The 22,980-nt window shown below is 41.0% G+C and overlaps 1 protein-coding gene across 1 annotated transcript in view; it reads left to right on the forward strand.

Moving 5' to 3' along the window:
• The window catches only part of SEMA3E (semaphorin 3E), a 283,348-nt gene extending 263,476 nt beyond the window's left edge, over positions 1 to 19,872 (forward strand). The window contains exons 13-17 of the mRNA XM_063926934.1: positions 1,529 to 1,570; positions 8,157 to 8,323; positions 15,202 to 15,269; positions 17,367 to 17,506; positions 18,655 to 19,872. Of these exons, the coding sequence (XP_063783004.1) occupies positions 1,529 to 1,570; positions 8,157 to 8,323; positions 15,202 to 15,269; positions 17,367 to 17,506; positions 18,655 to 19,110 (873 nt within the window). The 3' untranslated portion in view covers positions 19,111 to 19,872. The remainder of the gene's footprint in view (positions 1 to 1,528; positions 1,571 to 8,156; positions 8,324 to 15,201; positions 15,270 to 17,366; positions 17,507 to 18,654) is intronic.
• Positions 19,873 to 22,980: the final 3,108 nt, after the last annotated feature.

Consider the following 22,980-nt stretch of genomic DNA (forward strand, 5'->3'; position numbering starts at 1 on the left):
CACGCACTGCAATGACCTTGATACATTATACCCTATAGTAAAGTTTCTAATTACTTTTAAATTACCTGCTCATTGCCAAGGGTTACACGTGCTGGGTCTCATGCTGGTTGCCAGGGGTTTCATGCTCTGGGATCCATGCTGGTTGCCAGGGGTTTCATGCTCTGGGATCCATGCTGGTTGCCAGGGGTTTCATGCTCTGGGATCCATGCTAGTTGCCAGGGGTTGCATGCTCTGGGATCCATGCTGGTTGCCAGGGCTGGCATGCTCTGTGATATATGATGATTGCCAGGGGTTGCATGCTCTGGAATTCATGCTGGTTGCCAGGGCTTGCGTGCTCCGGGATTCATGCTGGTTGCCAGGGGTTTCATGCTCTGGGATCCATGCTCGTTGCTCTGGGATGGGTGTCATAATTGTTGCCAGGGCTGTGTAAGGCTCGTTGCCAGGGCTGTGTAGTGCTCATTGTCAGGGGTGTATACAGCGCCTGCCTGCCCTCTTGCCAGCCCGCCAGCATCTCCCCCTCTCCTCCCGCCCACCAGTAAGGTGCTGCTGCTTTGTCTTGTGGTGCTCCCCTTCCTCCCCATCATTACTACTTCACTCGGGGGCAGAGTTTTGCACAATGACGCATTTGCGTTGTGACATCACGAAGCAAATGCGTCATTACATGAAACTCTTCCCCCAAGTGGAGTAGTAATAATGGGAGGAGGGGGATCACCATGAGACACCGAAAGTGCCGTGGCTGGCGCCGCAAGAAACAGCACTGTCTGTATTTGTCACTCTAAATGCAAAAATATGACAGTACAAGGATACATGGCTAGAACTAAGATTGGTTATTTCTGTATCCCTCACGTTCTTTGGTCATTGTTACCAGCCATACCACTAAGATTGTTTGATACTACATTATCAATTTTATAAGCATTTCCCACAACTGTTTGATTCTATAATAAGTTGTCCTTTGGGCAGGGCAACCTTTACATTCTGTTTTAATGTCATCCTTTGTCACCTTAATATACAACTATGCTTGTTATGTTGGTGCCTTTTAAATATTGGATAATCATAGTACAGGTTGAGTATCCCATATCCAAATATTCCGAAATACGGAATATTCCGAAATACGGAATTTTTGGAGTGAGAGTGAGATAGTGAAACTTTTGTTTTCTGATGGCTCAGTGTACACAAACTTTGTTTAATACACAAAGTTATTAAAAATATTGTATTAAATTACCTTCAGGCTGTGTGTATAAGGTGTATATGAAACATAATTGAATTGTGTGAATGTACACACACTTTGTTTAATGCACAATGTTATTAAAAATATTGGCTAAAATTACCTTTAGGCTGTGTGTATAAGGTGTATATGAAACATAAATGCATTCTGTGCTTAGACTTGGGTCCCATCGCCATGATATCTCATTATGGTATGCAATTATTCCAAAATACGGAAAAATCCGATATCCAAAATACTTCTGGTCCCAAGCATTTTGGATAAGGGCTACTCAACCTGTAATGTATTTTTTCTTTTTTATTTCAGAATTCTGAACCTGTTGTTGCAATGGAAATTTCAGCAAAAAGAGTATGTGCTTATACATTTTCTTTTTAGAAAAATATATAAAAAGTTACATTTGCATTTAAGATGGCTAATTTACAAAAAAGATATGTTCTAGTTTACTGGCATCAGGACACTGTACTAGGGCCAAAAGTCCTATTTGTATTCAGCATTCACAATAAACTCATACAAAGGTGAGAATGTATCTACCCTGGTGAACTCTGAGCTTGGGCCGCCGACATTCTGAGAAACATACAGTATATAAAAATGGTTATACAGCAGATAGGTTGTCACTGACCTTGTCATTTTTATCTTATTATCCTATGCCAGTGCACCAAGGCTTGGACTGGCCCACAGGGGTACAGGGGAAACCACTGCCTGGGGGCCCACCTCCTACTCTAAGGATCAGGTTCTAGACTGTACACTTGAATTATACATTATACATATGTTACCTTATACTGGAATATGGTATATTTCTCTGACGTCCTAAGTGGATGCTGGGACTCCGTAAGGATCATGGGGATTAGCGGCTCCGCAGGAGACTGGGCACAACTAAAGAAAGCTTTAGGACTACCTGGTGTGCACTGGCTCCTCCCACTAAGACCCTCCTCCAGACCTCAGTTAGATTCTTGTGCCCGGCTGAGCTGGATGCACACTAGGGGCTCTCCTGAGCTCCTAGAAAGAAAGTATATTTAGGTTTTTTATTTTACAGTGAGATCTGCTGGCAACAGACTCACTGCAGCGTGGGACTAAGGGGAGAAGAAGCGAACCTACCTAACAGGTGGTAGTTTGGGCTTCTTAGGCTACTGGACACCATTAGCTCCAGAGGGATCGACCGCAGGACCCGACCTTGGTGTTCGTTCCCGGAGCCGCGCCGCCGTCCCCCTTACAGAGCCAGAAGTATGAAGAGTCCGGAAAATCGTCGGCAGAAGACTTCGGTCTTCACCAAGGTAGCGCACAGCACTGCAGCTGTGCACCATTGCTCCTCATGTACACCTCACACTCCGGTCACTGATGGGTGCAGGGCGCTGGGGGGGGCGCCCTGAGGGCAATATATGACACCTTGGTTGGCAAATCTACATCATATATAGTCCTAGAGACTATATAGATGTAAAATCACCCCTGCCAGTATTCCAGAAAAAGCGGGAGAAAGTCAGTTGAAAAAGGGGCGGGGCTTCTCCCTCAGCACACTGGCGCCATTTTCTCTTCACAGTGCAGCTGGAAGACAGCTCCCCAGGCTCTCCCCTGTAGTTTTCAGGCTCAAAGGGTTAAAAAGAGAGGGGGGGGCACTAAATTTAGGCGCAATATATGTATATAAGCAGCTATTTGGGGAAAAATCACTCAGTTATAGTGTTAATCCCTGCATTATATAGCGCTCTGGTGTGTGCTGGCATACTCTCGCTCTGTCTCCCCAAAGGACTTTGTGGGGTCCTGTCCTCAGTCAGAGCATTCCCTGTGTGTGTGCGGTGTGTCGGTACGGCTGTGTCGACATGTTGGATGAGGAAGGTTACGTGGAGGCGGAGCAGAGGCCGATAAATGGGATGTCGCCCCCTGTGGGGCCGACACCTGAGTGGATGGATAGGTGGAAGGTATTAACCGACAGTGTCAACTCCTTACATAAAAGGCTGGATGACGTAACAGCTGTGGGACAGCCGGCTTCTCAGCCCGCGCCTGCCCAGGCGTCTCAAAGGCCATCAGGGGCTCAAAAAATGCCCGTTACCTCAGATGGCAGACACAGATGTCGACACGGAGTCTGACTCCAGTGGCGACGAGGTTGAGACATATACACAATCCACTAGGAACATCCGTTACATGATCTCGGCAATGAAAAATGTGTTACGTATTTTCTGACATGAACCCAAGTACCACATAAAAGGGGTTTTATTTTTGGGGAGAAAAAGCAGCCAGTGTTTTGTTCCCCCATCAGATGAATGAATGAAGTGTGTAAAGAAGCGTGGTTTCCCCCGATAAGAAACTGGTAATTTCTAAAAAGTTACTGATGGCGTACCCTTTCCCGCCAGAGGATAGGTCACGTTGGGAGATATCCCTTAGGGTGGATAAGGCGCTCACACGTTTGTCAAAAGGTGGCACTGCCGTCTTAGGATACGGCCACCTTGAAGGAACCTGCTGATAAAAAGCAGGAGGCGATCCTGAAGTCTGTATTTACACACTCAGGTTATATACTGAGACCTGCAATTGCCTCAGCATAAATAGGGCTGCTGCAGCGTGGTCTGATACCCTGTCAGATAATATTAATACGCTAAGACAGGGATAATATTTTGCTAACATTGAGCATATTTAAGACGTTGTCTTATATATAAAGGATGCACAGAGGGATATTTGCTGGCTGGCATCCAGAATTAATGCAATGTCCATTCTGCCAGGAGGGTATTAGAAACCCGGCAGTGGACAGGTGATGCTGCCTGTAAAAGGCACATGGAGATTCTGCCTTATAAGGGTGAGGAATTGTTTGGGGATGGTCTCTGGGACCTCGTATCCACAGCAACAGCTGGGAAGAAAAAATTTTACCTCAGGTTTCCTCACAGCCTAAGAAAGCACCGTATTTTCAGGTACAGTCCTTTCGGCTTCAGAAAAGCAAGCGGGTCAAAGGCGCTTCCTTTCTGCACAGAGACAAGGGAAGAAGGAAAAAAGCTGCACCAGCAGCCAGTTCCTAGGATCAAAAATCTTCCCCCGCTTCCTCTGAGTCCACCGCATGACGCTGGGGCTCCACAGGTGGAGACAGGTGCGGTAGGGGCGCGTCTCGGGAACTTCAGGGTCCAGTGGGCTTGCCAACAGGTGGATCTCTAGGTTCTGCAAATAGTATCACGGGGATACAGGCTGGAGTTCGAGGCGACTCCCCCTCGCCGTTACCTCACATCAGCCTTTGGCGGCTGCCCTCGGAGAAAGGTAGTACTGGCGGCAGTTCACAAGCTGTACTTCCAGCAGGTGAAAGCAAGGTACCCCTCCTTCAACAAGGCCGGGGTTACTATTCCAAAATGTTATGGTACCGAAACCAGACGGTTCGGTGAGACCCATTCTAAAATTGAAAGCCTTGAACACTTATATACGAAGGTTCAAGTTCAAAATGGAATCGCTCATGGCGATTATTGCAAGCCTGGAGAATTTCATGGTATCACTGGACATCAAGGATGATTACCTGCATGTCCCTATTTACCCTCTTCACCAGGAGTACCTCAATATTGTGGTACAGGATTGTCATTACCAATTCCAGATGTTGCCGTTGGTCTGTCCCTGGCACCGAGGTATTTACCAAGGTAATGGCCGAAATAATTATCCCGTACTTGGACGATCTCCTTATAAAGGCGAGGTCCAGGGAGCAGTTGTTCGTCGGAGTAGCACTATCTCGGGAAGTGCTACAACAGCACGGCTGGATTCTGAATATTCCAAAGTCGCAGCTGGTTCCTACGACGCGTCTACTGTTCCTTGGTATGGTTCTGGACACAGAACAGGATAAAAAGGGTTTCTCCTGGAGGAGAAGTCCAAGGAGTTGTTGTCTCTAGACAGAGACCTCCTAATACGTATACAGGTGTCGGTGCATCAATGCACGCGAGCCCTGGGAAAGATGGTAGCTTCTTACGAAGAAATTCCATTCGCCAGGTCCCATGCAAGGATTTTCCAGTGGGATCTGTTGGACAAGTGGTCCGGGTCGCATCTTCAGATGCATCGGCGGATAACCCTGTCTCCAAGGGTCAGGGTGTCGCTGTTGTGGTGGCTGCAGAGTGCTCATCTTCTAGGGGGCCGCAGATTCGGCATACAGGACTGGGTCCTGGTGACCACGGATGCCAGCCTTCGAGGCTGGGGGGCAGTCACACAGGGAAGGAACTTCCAAGGCTATGGAAAAGTCAGGAGACTTCCCTACACATAAATATTCTGGAACTGAGGGCCATTTACAATGCCCTAAGTCAGGCTAGACCCCTGCTTCAACACCGGCCGGTGCTGATCCAGTCAGACAACATCACGGCGGTCGCTCATGTAAACCGACAGGGCGGCACAAGAAGCAGGATGGCGATGGCAGAAGCCACAAGGATTCTACGATGGGCGGAAAATCATGTGTTAGCACTGTCAGCAGTGTTCATTCCCGGAGTGGACAACTAAGAAACCTCCACCCGGGAGAGTGGGGACTTCATCCAGAAGTCTTCCAAATGATTGTACACCGTTGGGAAAGGCCACAGGTGGACATGATGGCGTCCCGCCTCAACTAAAAGTTACAAAGATATTGCACCAGGCCAAGGACCCTCAGGCGATAGCTGTGGACGCTCTGGTAACACTGTGGGTGTACCAGTCGGTGTATGTGTTCCCTTCTCTGCCTCTCTTACCCAGGGTAATGAGAATAATAAGAAGGAGAGGAGTAAGAACTATACTCATTGTTCCGGGTTGGCCAAGAAGAGCTTGGTAACCAGAACTCCAAGAAATGATCTCAGAGGACCCATGGCTTCTGCCGCTCAGACAGGACCTGCTGCAGCAGGGGGCCTGTCTGTTCCAAGACGTACCGCGGCTGCGTTGACGGCATGGCGGTTGAACGCCGGATCCTGAAGGAAAAGGGAATTCCGGAGGAAGTTATCCCTACACTATTTGAAGCTAGGAAAGAAGTTAACGCAAACCATTATCACCGCATATGGCGGAAATATGTTGCGTACTGTGAGGCCAGGAAGGCCCCAAAGGAGAAATTTCAGCTAGGTCGATTTCTGCACTTCCTACAGTCAGAGGTGACTATGGGCCTAAAATTGGGTTCCATTAAGGTCCAGATTTCGGCTCTATCGATTTTCTTCCAAAATTGAACTGGCTTCACTGCCTGAAGTTCAGACTTTTGTTAAGGGAGTGCTGCATAGTCAGCCCCCGTTTGTGCCTCCAGTGGCACCGTGGGATCTCAACGTGGTGTTGGATTTCCTGAAGTCGCATTGGGTTGAGCCACTTAAATCCGTGGAGCTATAATACCTCACGTGGAAAGTGGTCATTCTGTGGGCCTTGGCGTCGGCCAGGCGTGTATCAGAATTGGCGGCTTTGTCATACAAAAGCCCTTATCTGTATTTTATATGGATAAGGCGGAATTGAGGACTCGTTCCCAATTCCTTCCTAAGGTGGTATAATTTTTTAATGTGAACCAACCTATTGTGGTGCCTGCGGCTACTTGGGACTTGGAGGATTCCAAGTTACTGGATGTAGTCAGGGCCCTGAGAAGTATATGTTTCCAGGACAGCTGGAGTCAGGAAAACTGACTCGCTATTTCTCCTGTATGCACCCAACAAGCTGGGTGCTCCTGCTTCTAAGCAGACGATTGCTCGCTGAATCTGTAGCACGATTCAACTTGCACATTCTGCGGCTGGACTGCCGCACCCTAATTCTGTAAAAGCCCATTCCACGAGAAAAGTGGGCTCTTCTTGGGCGGCTGCCCGAGGGGTCTCGGCTTTACAACTTTGCCGAGCTGTTACTTGGTCGGGTTAAAACATTTTTGTAAGAGTCTACAAGTTTGATACCCTGGCTGAGGAGGACCTAGAGTTTGCTCATTCGGTGCTGCAGAGTCATCCGCACTCTCCTGCCCGTTTGGGAGCTTTGGTATAATCCCCATGGTCCTTACGGAGTCCCAGCATCCACTTAGGACGTCAGAGAAAATAAGATTTTACTCACCGGTAAATCTATTTCTCGTAGTCCGTAGTGGATGCTGGGCGCCCATCCCAAGTGTGGATTGTCTGCAATACTTGTTTATAGTTATTGCCTAACTAAAGGGTTATTGTTAAGCCATCTGTTGAGAGGCTCAGTTATATTTCATACTGTTAACTGGGTATAGTATCACGAGTTATACGGTGTGATTGGTGTGGCTGGTATGAGTCTTACCCGGGATTCAAAATCCTTCCTTATTGTGTCAGCTCTTCCGGGCACAGTATCCTAACTGAGGTCTGGAGGAGGGTCTTAGTGGGAGGAGCCAGTGCACACCAGGTAGTCCTAAAGCTTTCTTTAGTTGTGCCCAGTCTCCTGCGGAGCCGCTAATCCCCATGGTCCTTATGGAGTCCCAGCATCCACTACGGACTACGAGAAATAGATTTACCGGTGAGTAAAATCTTATTTTTCTACAGTGCATTGCTGTTATTAATCTGTTATTAATCTGGTACATTGTCATGCATGCAGCAGCTGAATTTACTGTATATATTTATGAAGGGGCCCAGATGTTACACTCGCTAATGGTTAGTTAAACCAATGAGGTGGCAGGCCACACCCCCTCAGCAGACTGGCCACACCCCTAAACATAGGCCCCTACCACTGCATTCCCCCGGTGGGCCCTACATGCCCCAGTCCGACACTGAGTGCACCATCATTAACTTCACTATGAGAAACACATTTGGTTTTAAAAGTGATCTTATTTAAACATTTATTCCCAGTTTCTGGTATAAAATCATTTTATATATTTACACAACTTCGTATTATATGCAATGGGAGTAAGAAATCATGTAATATGAAAGATAGCTGGGATCTGTTCAGTTACCACTACAATTTATCACCTTAAGCACATCTGATGTTGAAATTGTATAAAGACTTAACTACATAAACTTAAATGTTTATTGCTTTAGTTAAATACAAATATTTTTTGCCTTTACAGCAGCAACTGTACATTGGGTCTAAATCTAGTGTTGCTCAAGTAAAGCTTCACCACTGTGAGATGTATGGTACAGCTTGTGCTGACTGCTGCCTTGCCCGTGATCCCTATTGTGCATGGGATGGGATGTCCTGCTCTAGGTATTTCCCCTATGGAACACACTCCAAAAGGTAGGTGCAGAAGAATAGCAGTTATGTAGATACTGTAGTGTTATAGAAATAACAATTTAAAACTGGCACAATAAAAATAATCACACACATAAGCAAATGCTGTAGCTTCATCTTTTGAACCATTTTCAACAATAGACAATATTATGCTTGTTGCCCAGTGACATATATCACCAGTTATATACAGACATATCTAGTGGCGTAAATTATGTAAATATGCTATACTCTACATATACTGATCAGAGATTAACTTCCATTAATTCAACTAGGTTAGTAAGTGTAAATGTCTACATGATATGATAAGTTGTGTGTATATGTATATGTATATGTATATATAAATACTGGCAATAAGGACGGCACTTGAAGACTTTCAAAAGTGGAAAAACAACGTATACTGTTTATTACAACGTTTCGGGGTCGCAGCCCCTTCGTCAGGATACATAACAGTGATAAAAACAGTGTTTAAATACCTGTGCAGAGAAGAGGTTCACCACGCCATCTCCGTCCACGCTGCCCGCCGCCCGGGTCCCGGAACTGACGTCACTCCGCCCCCCCGGAAATGACGCAACCCAGGCCCGTCCGGTCGGCGTGATGCAACGAGGACAGTGGTAACTAGGGAAACCAACAAACATTGCTGTGACCGGCCAATCCGGCCACAGTCTATTGTAAACAATAATAAAGTGACATGTGCATGACATCAGATAATCCGTGATACTTCTCCCTTATGATCCATTTAAACTAAAAACAAATATGTCGAATACACAATCAATCCCAACTACTCCACTGCACCAGCTGATTTTTGCAGATAGGTGCTACAATACAAAACCTTGATGTAGGCATACTTAAGGACCTTAATAATGGGAAAACCCTTATCTCTCAATACAACCGCATATTAGTGGTATTCCCTCGGTTTCTTCCTACAATCGCATTCCTGTCAGCATCCAGCTAGACATTTAAATCACTACAGAAAACATTTTAAACTGAGGGCTTCGTTAAGACCCTTAGGAAATTGTGTATTTAACGTAAAGATCCACTTTGCTTCCACCTGTAGAAGCTTTTTAGATCTATCACCCCCACGTATGGAGAAAGGCACTTGGTCAATTATTTTATAGCGTAGTGTCGCCATCCCATGTTTTGCTAGCAAAAAGTGACGCGCCACCGGTTGGTCACTATTGCCAGATTTGATGGCTTCTCGAATGGCATAACGATGCTGTGCCATTCTTGTTTTAAAGGCACACTCCGTTTTGCCTACGTATGCCAATCCACATGGGCACGTAAGCAAATATATGACAAACTTAGAGTCACAAGACAGCGGGTATCTTATATGATATTTCTTCCCTGTATGTGGGTGTTGAAACGTGTCCCCAGCAACCAGGTAGCTGCATGTAGTACAGCCACTACATTTGTGGCACCCATTTTTACGTTTAAGAAAATTTGAATTAGATTGGCCTCTACCTACTTTGGATATATCGGTTTTAACCACATAGTCCCGTATGTTACGGCTTCTAGAATAGCTCGATAATAATTTGGACTGATAAATGTCTCCTAATTCTCTGTCTGACGCTACTATGGGCCACAGCTGTCTAGTCCGTTTAGCTAAATTTTTGCTGCTGGTACTATATCTTGTCACCCAGGGCACCCTCCCCTTTAGTTGTTTCTGTTCATTTTGTTTAAGTAACTGTTGTCGTGTGGTTTTTAGTGCTTTACTCCTAGCTTGTTCCAGGAGATCCAGCGGGTATCCCCTATCTCTAAATTTGGCAACCATCACGTCTAGTTGTCTATCTCTGTCTGCCTCAATGTTGTTAATGCGGCAGACTCGCAACAATTGAGAATACGGCAAACCCCATATAGTGGACTGCGGGTGAAAACTGTCAAACTTCATTAAATTGTTCCTATCTGTGGCCTTGGTGTATAATTTTGTGTTGATGACCCCCTCCTCAACACACATTGGACGCAGTTCCAGGAGGAAAGGCACGGGAGCAGTTTATGCTAAACGCTGGGGAGCGTGAGGAGTGCCGGGTCATTTGGAACTTTGTGTAAGCCAGGGGCTCTGTGGCTACAGGGATCCCCTAGGTAAGACCAAGGCACCCTCCATATACCCTTTTAAACCATTCGCAGGAGGTTCTTCTTTTTTCACTAGCACTTTAAAGCACTTTTTGCACAAAAACCACATTTGTGGTACACTGCACGGTTAGTGCACACCATTTGTTCGCCCAACATGTCCAGCACTGGTGATACAGCAGCAGAAGGTGCCACCTTGTTCCTGCAATGTGACACATATGATACACTAAGTTTTTCTGAAGCGGAGGCAGAAAACATCCTGTGTAAGGAACCCATCTTTGACACGGAGCTAGGGACTTCCAATGAGGACACCTATAGAGAGCTCCTGAAACTACGCAAGAGAGAAATTGATTTTCTTTATCACGCCATGACCCTCTCTGATTACCATAGAGCCAAACAAATCCCTCGTGGATTTCGCATTCATAATATGCCAACCATCGGTCGTTATGATGTTAACTTCTGTAAGAGGTGGATAGCAGTCCTAAATAAATGCTCAATGGACTTGTTACTATTAGTAATTGAAGAATCCACCCGGGAATTAAACATAACCAGGAACAAATTAGCACTGTTCGAGACGGAACACGATCTGAAGAAGGTTCCAATACCAGATTGGCTAAACAAGCTCTCAGAGGAGGTTGAACAATACAAGGTAGACCTCATCAAGTTTAAAAAGCAGAAGAGGGTAAAAGTCCAGCAAGATTACGACCAACATAAAGTTTATTCATGGCTGAGCAATCAAGCCACACAGCCTCGCAATGCACAACCCACGTTTTACAGACGCAGGTTCCAGCGCCCATACCATTCAAGCACATCGGCCAGTGAGACGGAGGAAAACACGCATGGCACCCCACAAAATAGAAGGGAGATCCCTTTAGGGGTACGGACCAGGGCGATACTGGCAGGAAGAGAGGTGCCCCAACGAGGCGAGGGGGTCAAAAAAGGCGGCAGGCGAGGAGCAAGTGCGAGCACCAAACCACCGAGGGGGAAGCGCAGTTAATTTTTTATTTGTCCACAGGTCATATTTCTGAAATGGAATGTAAGGTGTTAAGTAGGGGACTTTCATTTATCCCCACGTCATCAGCAGATCCTTTTCAACGGAAAGTGGAGAACTACAAACTCATCAGGACATTGAAATTGAAGGAATATTTTGCTAAATCCGAGGCGTTGACAGGGGCAACAGCGATTACATCACTCCCACCTCAGGTGAGAAAATTAAACAAGTCTACTTTTGATCCCTATACTACAAATGCCTCAATTAAGACTTTTAGCCGCATGTTAGAGACTTTGGAACAGGACTCTAGAGACATTAGGTATCCCAATATGTCCAGAGCAGAATTTGATGCGCTAAAGGCTCTTGGTAAAAGGGAGGATATTATCATTCGTCAGGCTGATAAGGGAGGGGGGATTGTGATTCTTGACACAGTCAAGTACAAAAATGAATGTTTACGCCTATTGTCTGATACTGACACTTATTCCAGGTTGGATAAAGATCCCACTGTTAGGTTTAAGAGAGAGTTGGATGGTTTATTAAAACAAGCAGTAGATGATGGTGTTATTGATATGGCAGTTTGTAAAGCACTAACAGTGGATTTCCCAGTTGTTCCTATCTTTTATGTAATTCCAAAGATCCATAAGGATCCGGTAAATCCCCCAGGCAGACCCATAATATCGGCCAGAGGGTCCCTGTGTGAAGCCTTATCGATTTACTGTGATAGTTTCCTCCAACCATGCATACAAAACACGCCCACACATCTGAAGGACACATCATCTCTTTTACGACTCTTCGAGGTGATGGGTGAAGTGCCCCGTGATGTTGTCTTGGCGTCGATTGACGTGAGAAGCCTATATACGAGTATCCCCCATGGGGCGGGGATCGTAGCAATAGAACAGCTTATCACTAACAATCAGAAGTATTTAGGCCCAGACATTAAGTTTTTCTTGACACTGGTAGAGTACACATTGACACACAATTATTTCCTTTATGACAATAAGTTTTACATTCAGCGCACAGGTTGCGCTATGGGATCTGCTGTAGCTCCGGCATTCGCCAACACATTTATGTGGGAGGTGGAAAGGGAATTATTCTTTCAAAACTCAACAATAGCGTCACAATTGTGCCTATATCAGCGTTATATTGATGACGTGCTGATCTTTTGGAGAGGCAATAAATTGCAACTGTTGTCCATTATTGCACAGCATAATTCCACACAGAGTCCCATTAAATTTACTATAGAGGTCAATGAGGATCAAATTAATTTTCTAGATGTATGTATCTCGATCAAGGAGGGGGTCATCAACACAAAATTATACACCAAGGCCACAGATAGGAACAATTTATTGAAGTTTGACAGTTTTCACCCGCAGTCCACTATATGGGGTTTGCCGTATTCTCAATTGTTGCGAGTCTGCCGCATTAACAACATTGAGGCAGACAGAGATAGACAACTAGACGTGATGGTTGCCAAATTTAGAGATAGGGGATACCCGCTGGATCTCCTGGAACAAGCTAGGAGTAAAGCACTAAAAACCACACGACAACAGTTACTTAAACAAAATGAACAGAAACAACTAAAGGGGAGGGTGCCCTGGGTGACAAGATATAGTACCAGCAGCAAAAATTTAGCTAAACGGACTAGACAGCTGTGGCCCATAGTAGCGTCAGACAGAGAATTAGGAGACATTTATCAGTCCAAATTATTATCGAGCTATTCTAGAAGCCGTAACATACGGGACTATGTGGTTAAAACCGATATATCCAAAGTAGGTAGAGGCCAATCTAATTCAAATTTTCTTAAACGTAAAAATGGGTGCCACAAATGTAGTGGCTGTACTACATGCAGCTACCTGGTTGCTGGGGACACGTTTCAACACCCACATACAGGGAAGAAATATCATATAAGATACCCGCTGTCTTGTGACTTTAAGTTTGTCATATATTTGCTTACGTGCCCATGTGGATTGGCATACGTAGGCAAAACGGAGTGTGCCTTTAAAACAAGAATGGCACAGCATCGTTATGCCATTCGAGAAGCCATCAAATCTGGCAATAGTGACCAACCGGTGGCGCGTCACTTTTTGCTAGCAAAACATGGGATGGCGACACTACGCTATAAAATAATTGACCAAGTGCCTTTCTCCATACGTGGGGGTGATAGATCTAAAAAGCTTCTACAGGTGGAAGCAAAGTGGATCTTTACGTTAAATACACAATTTCCTAAGGGTCTTAACGAAGCCCTCAGTTTAAAATGTTTTCTGTAGTGATTTAAATGTCTAGCTGGATGCTGACAGGAATGCGATTGTAGGAAGAAACCGAGGGAATACCACTAATATGCGGTTGTATTGAGAGATAAGGGTTTTCCCATTATTAAGGTCCTTAAGTATGCCTACATCAAGGTTTTGTATTGTAGCACCTATCTGCAAAAATCAGCTGGTGCAGTGGAGTAGTTGGGATTGATTGTGTATTCGACATATTTGTTTTTAGTTTAAATGGATCATAAGGGAGAAGTATCACGGATTATCTGATGTCATGCACATGTCATTTTATTATTGTTTACAATAGACTGTGGCCGGATTGGCCGGTCACAGCAATGTTTGTTGGTTTCCCTAGTTACCACTGTCCTCGTTGCATCACGCCGACCGGACGGGCCTGGGCTGCGTCATTTCCGGGGGGGCGGAGTGACGTCAGTTCCGGGACCCGGGCGGCAGGCAGCGTGGACGGAGATGGCGTGGTGAACCTCTTCTCTGCACAGGTATTTAAACACTGTTTTTATCACTGTTATGTATCCTGACGAAGGGGCTGCGACCCCGAAACGTTGTAATAAACAGCATACGTTGTTTTTCCACTTTTGAAAGTCTTCAAGTGCCGTCCTTATTGCCAGTATTTGTACATTGGACGCAGTTCCAGGAGGAAAGGCACGGGAGCAGTTTATGCTAAACGCTGGGGAGCGTGAGGAGTGCCGGGTCATTTGGAACTTTATATGTATATATATATATATACACACAGAATCTGAGGGCGCTAGTAACTTATTATAGACAATCAATATAATTTAAAATTTATTCTTAAAATACAATGTTATCTCTACTTCATATTTTCAAATAACATTGTTAACATACAGAATGGATACAACATCAAAAGATTTCGATATACACCAATCAAGTTTTTGCTCAGTTACAGTACCCAATTCAAATATATACCAATCAGGTTTTAATCAGATGTAGAACCCAACGCGTTTCGTCCCTTAGGACTTCTTCAGTGGTATTAGATCAACATAAGTCTGAGACTAATAACTCCAGACGGTATCCATAATAGTGAGAACAAGAAAAGCCTACACCAATATTGGACCTAATGGACTCATAAACTGAAACCAGAGAGACGATTCCTTTGACTATTATTTATAAAAACAGTCAGATATTGGTGAAGTAGGTCTATAAAATTAAATCAGACCCATGTACTAGGTGTTTTGCACACCACTGGATAGATAAAAGATTTTTGTTGGCCTCAAATCATGTAGTTTGAGTGCTTCAATACTGCCACCTCTCACAAAGTCCAGTGCATCTATATATGTGTGTGTGTGTGTGTGTGTGTGTGTGTGTGTGTGTGTGTGTGTGTGTGTGTGTGTGTGATTTACACCAAGTTTTTAAAGAAGCCTTAATATAGTGACATGCAACATGTAACTATTCAACTATAAGGAGTCCATTAAAATTATAATGAATACCCTTAAGATATTAAATAACAAGATACAAGTATGTATTTCCACACTTAGTTCTTTATTAATGATACAAAATATTGATACAGTGATATCTGTATATACTTTTGACAGACGTTTTAGAAGGCAGGATGTTCGCCATGGCAATGCAGCTCAGCAGTGTTCAGGGCAACATATTAATGGTAAGTTATATTTGCATAATGTATATATGAATGATATAAATTGTACAGATTTAGTGGAGACTTAGTGCATTATACATAAAACAACTGACTAACATAACCAGCTGCACTTAGTGAATGTATATAAAGACATAAAGCAACTGTCCAAGAATGCTACTTTCCTGATTAAATAATTAACATAATATAAATAATATGCTTAATGTTCATCAAAGTGTACCCTTCCGCTATATAACCTTGTCAGCAGGTCACTTGACCCCCTCCCCCCTTTACCTCAGTCATATCTACCTTAACCTACCTCTTGCCCTCAGGTCCCCAACATCATGCTCACCCCTCATGTCACCTGTCAGACTCCCCTCTCCCATAGTTGTAAGCTCCTAGGGGCAGGGTCCACTTCCCTCCTGTTCTCATAGCCCTCTTCTTTATGCTTCAATGACTACCTTAACCTGCAGTACTCAGTGGCCATTTAGCCTGGAATTCCTCTCACTCACAGCCGTTCCTCTTTTTCAGTGGCTCTACTCCTGCTATTCCTTCTATATATTTTGGAGACAGGTTCCACCCTTTGCTGATTTCTCCCCTACTCACCTTGCTTCCCAGCTGTATTGTGTACTGTGACTTGTGGTGCTAATTGTTACCTGTGCTCTATTTATGTCTTGGTTACAGTAATGTCATGCAATGTACTGTGTAGCCTGTACTGTTGCCATATGTATGGTGTTGCAAACAACTTGTGGCACATTATAAATAAAATTGAATAATAATAATAACCAGTGGTCAAAGTGTCTTACTGTATATAAAGCAGTGTGTCATACAACCACTCATCCTACTGCTACAATTGTCATACTCTCAAATTCTATTCACTTACATTTTCCATATTTTCATGTTTAACTGAGTTACTGGGTGGAATTCAATTGTTTGAAAAGTCAGTTGGGTGTCTGTTTTTTCCTGTCTGTTAGATAGGAAAAAACAAACACCCAACTGACTTTTCAAACAATTGAATTCCCCCAACTGAGTAGAACATAAGCCTGTTGTTAGAGTGTCATTTGTCCTTAACATTATCCATATCTGATATACAGCCAATGATCTACAAAGATGAAGCATTCCACTAATTACAGCAGTACACAACAATTGCAAATAACAAGTTTCAGCAAAATTCACACAGTAGATTATCAAAAGACGTTTCCTCGTAAACCAAAGAAAATTTGCGTTGCTAAAAGGAAGAACAAAACACTAACTGAAAAATCAGAAGAGTTCTAACATAGTCTAGATTATCTGAAAAGTACTGGGTTAAAGCAGCAAGGACAGCTACTTACTTGTAAAACAAATTATTCTCTAGAACAATGTAGAAAACATATGATCATTAGCATGATAGGAAATTTATAATATATATTAATGAAGAAAAATGGATAAGCTAGAAAACTGAGCAGTGGAAAAGTTCTTATGGAATACAATGCAAGTTCCAAAGGACAAAGAATCCTATTGTCAAGAACAGACAAGGTGACTTTTGATGAAAGTCTAAGGAATGATGGTATGGGCTTGCTAGACTTAAGTACAAATGAGAAGGGCAAGATGCAGCAAATGATTGTTTAAAGATGTGCAACACAGATGGCAAGATTGTCATGCAAAAAGCCTCTAAATTGAGAAAGTCATCACATACTGTTGAGCAAATACTGTAGGTCAAGTAAACTAAGCCTCAGATGTTGATAAGCTGTGTTTGTATCATAAGAGTTTACTCTTGTTGCTTGAGTATCACTAGAGGGACAGTAGGTGGTGCTGTGTAGTATATTGTCACTGTTGTAAACTCCCCTTGATATGTTTGTTTGTTTGTTTGTTTGTTTCCTTTCTTCCAGTATGTTGTTTGTTAATCTTCTATGTTATGAAGTTTTATATGTACTAGTCACAGCAAAGTTTCTTCCACAAATATTCCTTGCCTGTTTTTTGCTTGAACAAACATTCAACAGCATGAACACATTTCTTTAAGAAAAACAGCACATTTAAAGTATTGTATATGGATTAATACAATGAAGTTTTAGCTTACCTAAATGCAGTACTTAACAAAAGCTTTTCAGACTATTATCATGTAAATATTTTCTTTTGTCCTTTTAGGTGAAAACCTGGGAAAGACTGAGGAATACACACTGTATGGTGTTGAGCACAACACTACTTTATTGGAATGTATGCCCCGCTCTTTGCAGTCTAAAGTCATTTGGTTTGTGCAGAGAATACATGAAGCAAAGAAAGAGGAGGTAATATATTGTTATCTCAAATAAAGATTAAAGTGCATACGGTATATCACTTATACACAGTGGATTCATTAAGCTAATATTCTCAACTATTAGTCCTTCAGTACTTATCTGTCACTTCATGTCCTTTAGAACTTACAGTATCTGTCACTTCAGCTTCTGTGCATGATGTACTTTATGTATTCAGTTTAATACATACTTTATTTACAGGTGGAAAGATCAGAATCCAATGGTTTTATCTTGTATAAATTGGAATTCTAGCATAATAATATGCCATAAAGCATGAGGATCTACATGTATTAATCAACCTAATTGAAAATAGCAATTTTTCATATAAAAAAACATACTTTTACTAACTTTGTCTATTTATGACATAGCTAAGGGACTATTTTAATGTTGTAACTTATATGTGAAAATGTCAGTTACTATATCTATATATGAATCTAAGAAGAGCAAACATTCATAATGGATTACATATGTAAATTCACTAAACTGTGACCTGAAAAGTGAACTTACTGTATAGTCAGTGATAAATTATAATACTATTGAGATACTGTAACTGCAATATTCTGAAACATAACATTATATATTCAGGAAACTACATGTTATACAGTAAATAATTTTTTAATTGAGTTGGGTGGGAACATGAGTTGGGTGGCTAAAGCAATTTTTCTTGGTGGGGGTATTTCCATCTACTTTTAATTCATTGTAAAAATATTAGTAACATTGTACAGTTACAACCAATATTTCAAAAGAGAGAGGCAGCCAAAGAAAATGAAATTGTGGCCATATTGTATTTAATCACAGATTAAATATTTTTTAAGATTTGTTAATATTACAAGAATGCAATATAAAATCTGAGTCACCAGAAAAACTCCAGAGTCCAGTGAAATAAAATATTACAGTACATCTTAGTTTATTTGAGCAATTCTTATGGAAATTAAAATCTTGCTATTAAATGACCAATATAAATAAATGCTATTGGGCAGCATGCTGTTTTGTTAATGACTAAACGTAGCTGAGATTTGTAAAATAAAAGATCAAAGCAAACGATCACAATTTTTTTTCTGGCATGTGCCCATATGCATACAGACTTGTGTGTTTGTGATATGTAAGTATACTTATACTCTGCTACCGTGTTGTTGTCTTAGGTGAAAACAAGCGAAAGAGTTATAATGACAGATTTTGGACTTCTGTTTCTAAAGCTACATAGAACAGATGCTGGGATGTATTTTTGTCAAACTGTTGAGCATACTTACGTTCATACAGTGAGAAAAATTACTCTGGAAATTGTAGAAGAAGAGCGTGTGGATGACATATTTAACAAAGAGGAAGAAGAAGAAACAGTTGTTCAAAAAATGCCCTGTCCTGCGCAATCCAGTATCCTACAGTCCTCTAAACCATGGTACAAAGATTTTTTGCAGCTCATTGGATATAGTAATTTTCAAAAAGTTGAGGAATATTGTGAAAAAGTATGGTGTACAGATAAAAGGAGAAAAAAGTTGAAAATGCCTCCAAATAAATGGAAATATCTTAATCCACAAGAACGAAAGTCACGTGGAAAATCAGACCATCATCGCATGCCGAGACACATATCAGAACCATAAGTCTTCTGTTATTTTATGCATAGTTTATGACTGTAAACATAACAATTTACACAAATGAAGAAGAAAACAAATACAATATATATATAGAAAACAGTTTCCTACAGTATATCAAAAGCTTCAATAAAAACAACATACCAACTGAGTTACTATTATGTAAATATTTTATTACTATTTGGGATTTATAATGTAACTACATCCATAATTTTAATATGGATGTATTGCATTTGTTAGTTTGTGTGTTATATATTATCACCATTTATCTTTCTATTTGTGAATGTTTAGAATACATATACTGTATTAAGCAATACACTGACAATGGCATACAAATTGCATTCTATGTTAAAATGTTCTACTTTTTCAAAAGGATGAGGGATGGAATAACTGTGTAAAAGGACGGCACATTTGCCTTAATTGATATGGTTATTTATCCCATAATTAAATATTTTTAAAGCAAGTGATGTCATGCAAATTATTATGATCTGTTTCTGAGTAATATTTGAACAAACAGAAGGATTAGTCAGGCATAATGGACACAAACATATGATTAAAATGTGATAATTGTACTGATATTGTTATAAATATGTGATTTCTATGTAACTTATTTTTTTCATACAACAAATGGAAAAATGTACTTTCATATATTGTAAAATAAGTTTTTCAGCCATGCATTTGTTCTATTGATATTTTACTGGAAGTCTTTTCTTTCACAAAATATATGTACAAAATGTATTTCTTAGCTGAAGTTCTAACCATTTTCTTAAATTGCCCAGTAATTAAAAAAAAGTTTAAATATTAAATTTTGGCTTATTGTATTCTTTGTATCAGATGAAACATATTTTTCACTAATTACAAAAAATGTATGCTATTTTAAACATATAATAACATACTTATTTTTTTGCCTATAAAATTAGTTAAGATAGAGTTTAGATGACATTTTAATATAATTTCAGTTGTGAAATAAATTCCAATAAATCATCAATCAGAGCTGATTCAATATGTTCTGTTTTGCACATCGATATTTTAGAATGAGCAAATAGGGGTAATTTTCTGTTAGATAATATACAGTAATAAGATGATTGGTCTGCAAAAGAGCCTACTTTTTCACTGAATTTGAATAAATATGCATGCATGTAACAATATTGGTTGTTCTGAAGTTAAAAAAATGAAATATCATCCACAGTGTTTACATTTTCACAAACAAAATTGTAAAAATGCTTGCTTGAATTTACCAAGCAAATATAAAACTAATGCCTAGGGAAAACATTGAATTTAATGTTGTAATTAATATTTTTTTTTTATATTTCCCACCCCACTTCCTTACAAATATCAGAACATCTGGGATATGTTCATATTCTCCCCAACACACACCCTACACCAGTGTCAGTGTGAGCAGCTAATTCTAAAATTTGAAAGGAAAAATAAAAAATAATATAAGAAGTAATTTAAAGCAAATTGTAACTCTAAATAGGGTAGAATAGTGACTACAGGTTTGAATTCCATGTTGCTGGCCATGAGATTTGATATACTAAAGTCTAGCACTTGGTATTGTATGTATATACAGGGTCTAGGTATTTTGTATACACCCAAATGTCAATGTCCTGTCCGATGAGCACAATGACACACAAGCAAAGGTTTCTGATTAGGCTTGGATGAATTCTTATGCTTGCATATTGACCTTTCATTTAGATTACATACACTATTATTGTAGTTTGGAGTTGGTATATGGAGAATCGAAAACACAATCTCAATGGAGATATTTCTTAATTAGTTAATATGTAGAATTTGGAGTGGGTAGTTACATCAATATAAATTGATGTAAATATGTATAATCACAAGATGAATATGTAATCATCAAATATTTTCCAGAGAGAAGGATTCATGTAGTGTCGTCTTCTCAACCAAAGGAGGAAGCTTTGACACATTACTACAGTATTTGTTAAAAAAACTGGTATTCTTGTACCAATGCAGAAACTTGCCACATCTTGCATTATATCATCAACTGTTATTATACATGCAAGCTTTGTATTGGGAGTCAGTTTGTCTAGTGACTTTCCTGAAATAGCATAATGGGATTTACAAATATAATTTCTGATGTCACAGAAGTAAGTGGGCACTGTCTGCCTAATTTGGAATGGAAAAAAAACCCAACAGAATATATATATAAATAATAAAAAAATACACCTGGTTGTCCACCCCACTTTTTAATCTGCACTAGATCTTTCAGCCTTCTACTGGTTACCTGAAAATCAAAGGAAAAAACAATATTGGATAAACCCTGATTTACTAAATATTTTCCTGGTCCAATGGTCCTGTAATAGACCAAATGGAAACTGTAACCCCCAAATCTCCCAACCCACCCTCCCAAATAAGCAACTACTACTAGACCATGCACAGTCCCCGATATAATTAAGTATCTCCTGCTGTTAAAGCCTTACACTTGAACATTTCAGCTATATTAATATGGAGCCTTCTCATAGTTTCTTGAGGTCAAATTGTGAGCAACACCATATTAAGTATAGGAACAATGATATCACAGTTTAAAGTGGGTTAACTATGTAAAATGTTTGCTTGATTTTTAAACTCTGTTTTTATTACTGTTACTTCCATATTCACCAAGCATCAGGTATGGAGAAAAAATCTGGTGCCAATACCCAGGAGGGTGTGCACATTCATTTTTGCATATATAGCGAACCCAGGTAAACCAACCCTGGTGCTTACTAGGCAGGATCTGGTTGGAACCATGGTGGGAAGGAACCCAGATACTATGAGTAGTCCACTATGCTGCCATCAGCCAAGGCTGGCAAAGTCTAGTGGTGATTACCCTGAAATCATTTCAGTTGTTCCCTTGATTTTGGGGTCACCAGCACAAAGCTGAAAGCGCCTTTGCTGACCATTTTTCCTTTTCTTATAATTTTCTTTTTTTTTTACATACTTTCCTCTCCAACTGAGCATATTTCTCAGAAGCAGATGGACACCATGTGGCTACTCGAGAATGTTAAAAAAAAAAACACAGAATAAATATATAATGAAAAAAATACATCTGGTTGTCCACTCCACTTTTTAACCTGCACTAGCTCTTTCAGCCTTGTGCTTGTTTTCAAAAAATAAGGGGAAAAACAATGTGGGGTACCTCCCATTTACTAAATATTTTCGTAGTCCAAAGATCATTTAGTCGGAGGATAGTATCCACCTACGTCTGTGTTAAAACTTGTGCATTTGGGGGAAGTGTCCAACTTTATACCGGATCAATAATCAGCTGGCCAGATTAATTTAACAAACAAGTTGGAATAACCATTTGTTATTATGGTCCAGTGCCATACACTGCACAATTACTGCCCCAACTTGCCATTTAGTTGGAAAGTTAGAATAATAATCATGCAATATATGTTAAAATGATTTCTATGTGCAAACAGTTTAAGGCCCTGAGAAGCAGTTTTATGCATACATTGAGTAGTCTTTACATAGAATGGCAAACAAACCTTGAAGATAAGACGTGAGTCATGGTGTTGTCTGCACCAAAGAGTATGGACACTGAACATTATGGTCCAAATACCATTAAGAACCAGAAAATAGGGAGTGACTCAGTAAGCAAAAAATACAGTATGTAAACGAGGTCTTCTTTGTGTGAAAGTGCTGATACACTTTTTTGGTCTGGTAAGGATGTGTGTCCGGTTGGCCCTAAGAAAATATGGTCACCCTATCCTCACTACTGTGCAAATAACATTAGCCAGCTCTACTAGTGAAATTTTAGTTGGTCATATGTAATTCTTCACCAATTTGTCAATCAGTAAATATACTGTGAGGCTCTGTATTAAAATACAGAAATACAGTTTAGTGAGGTTAACATAACAGAATACAGTATAAAAGAAT

Source organism: Pseudophryne corroboree, chromosome 6, assembly GCF_028390025.1.
Source record: "Pseudophryne corroboree isolate aPseCor3 chromosome 6, aPseCor3.hap2, whole genome shotgun sequence".
NCBI classification, from domain to species: Eukaryota; Metazoa; Chordata; class Amphibia; order Anura; family Myobatrachidae; genus Pseudophryne; species Pseudophryne corroboree.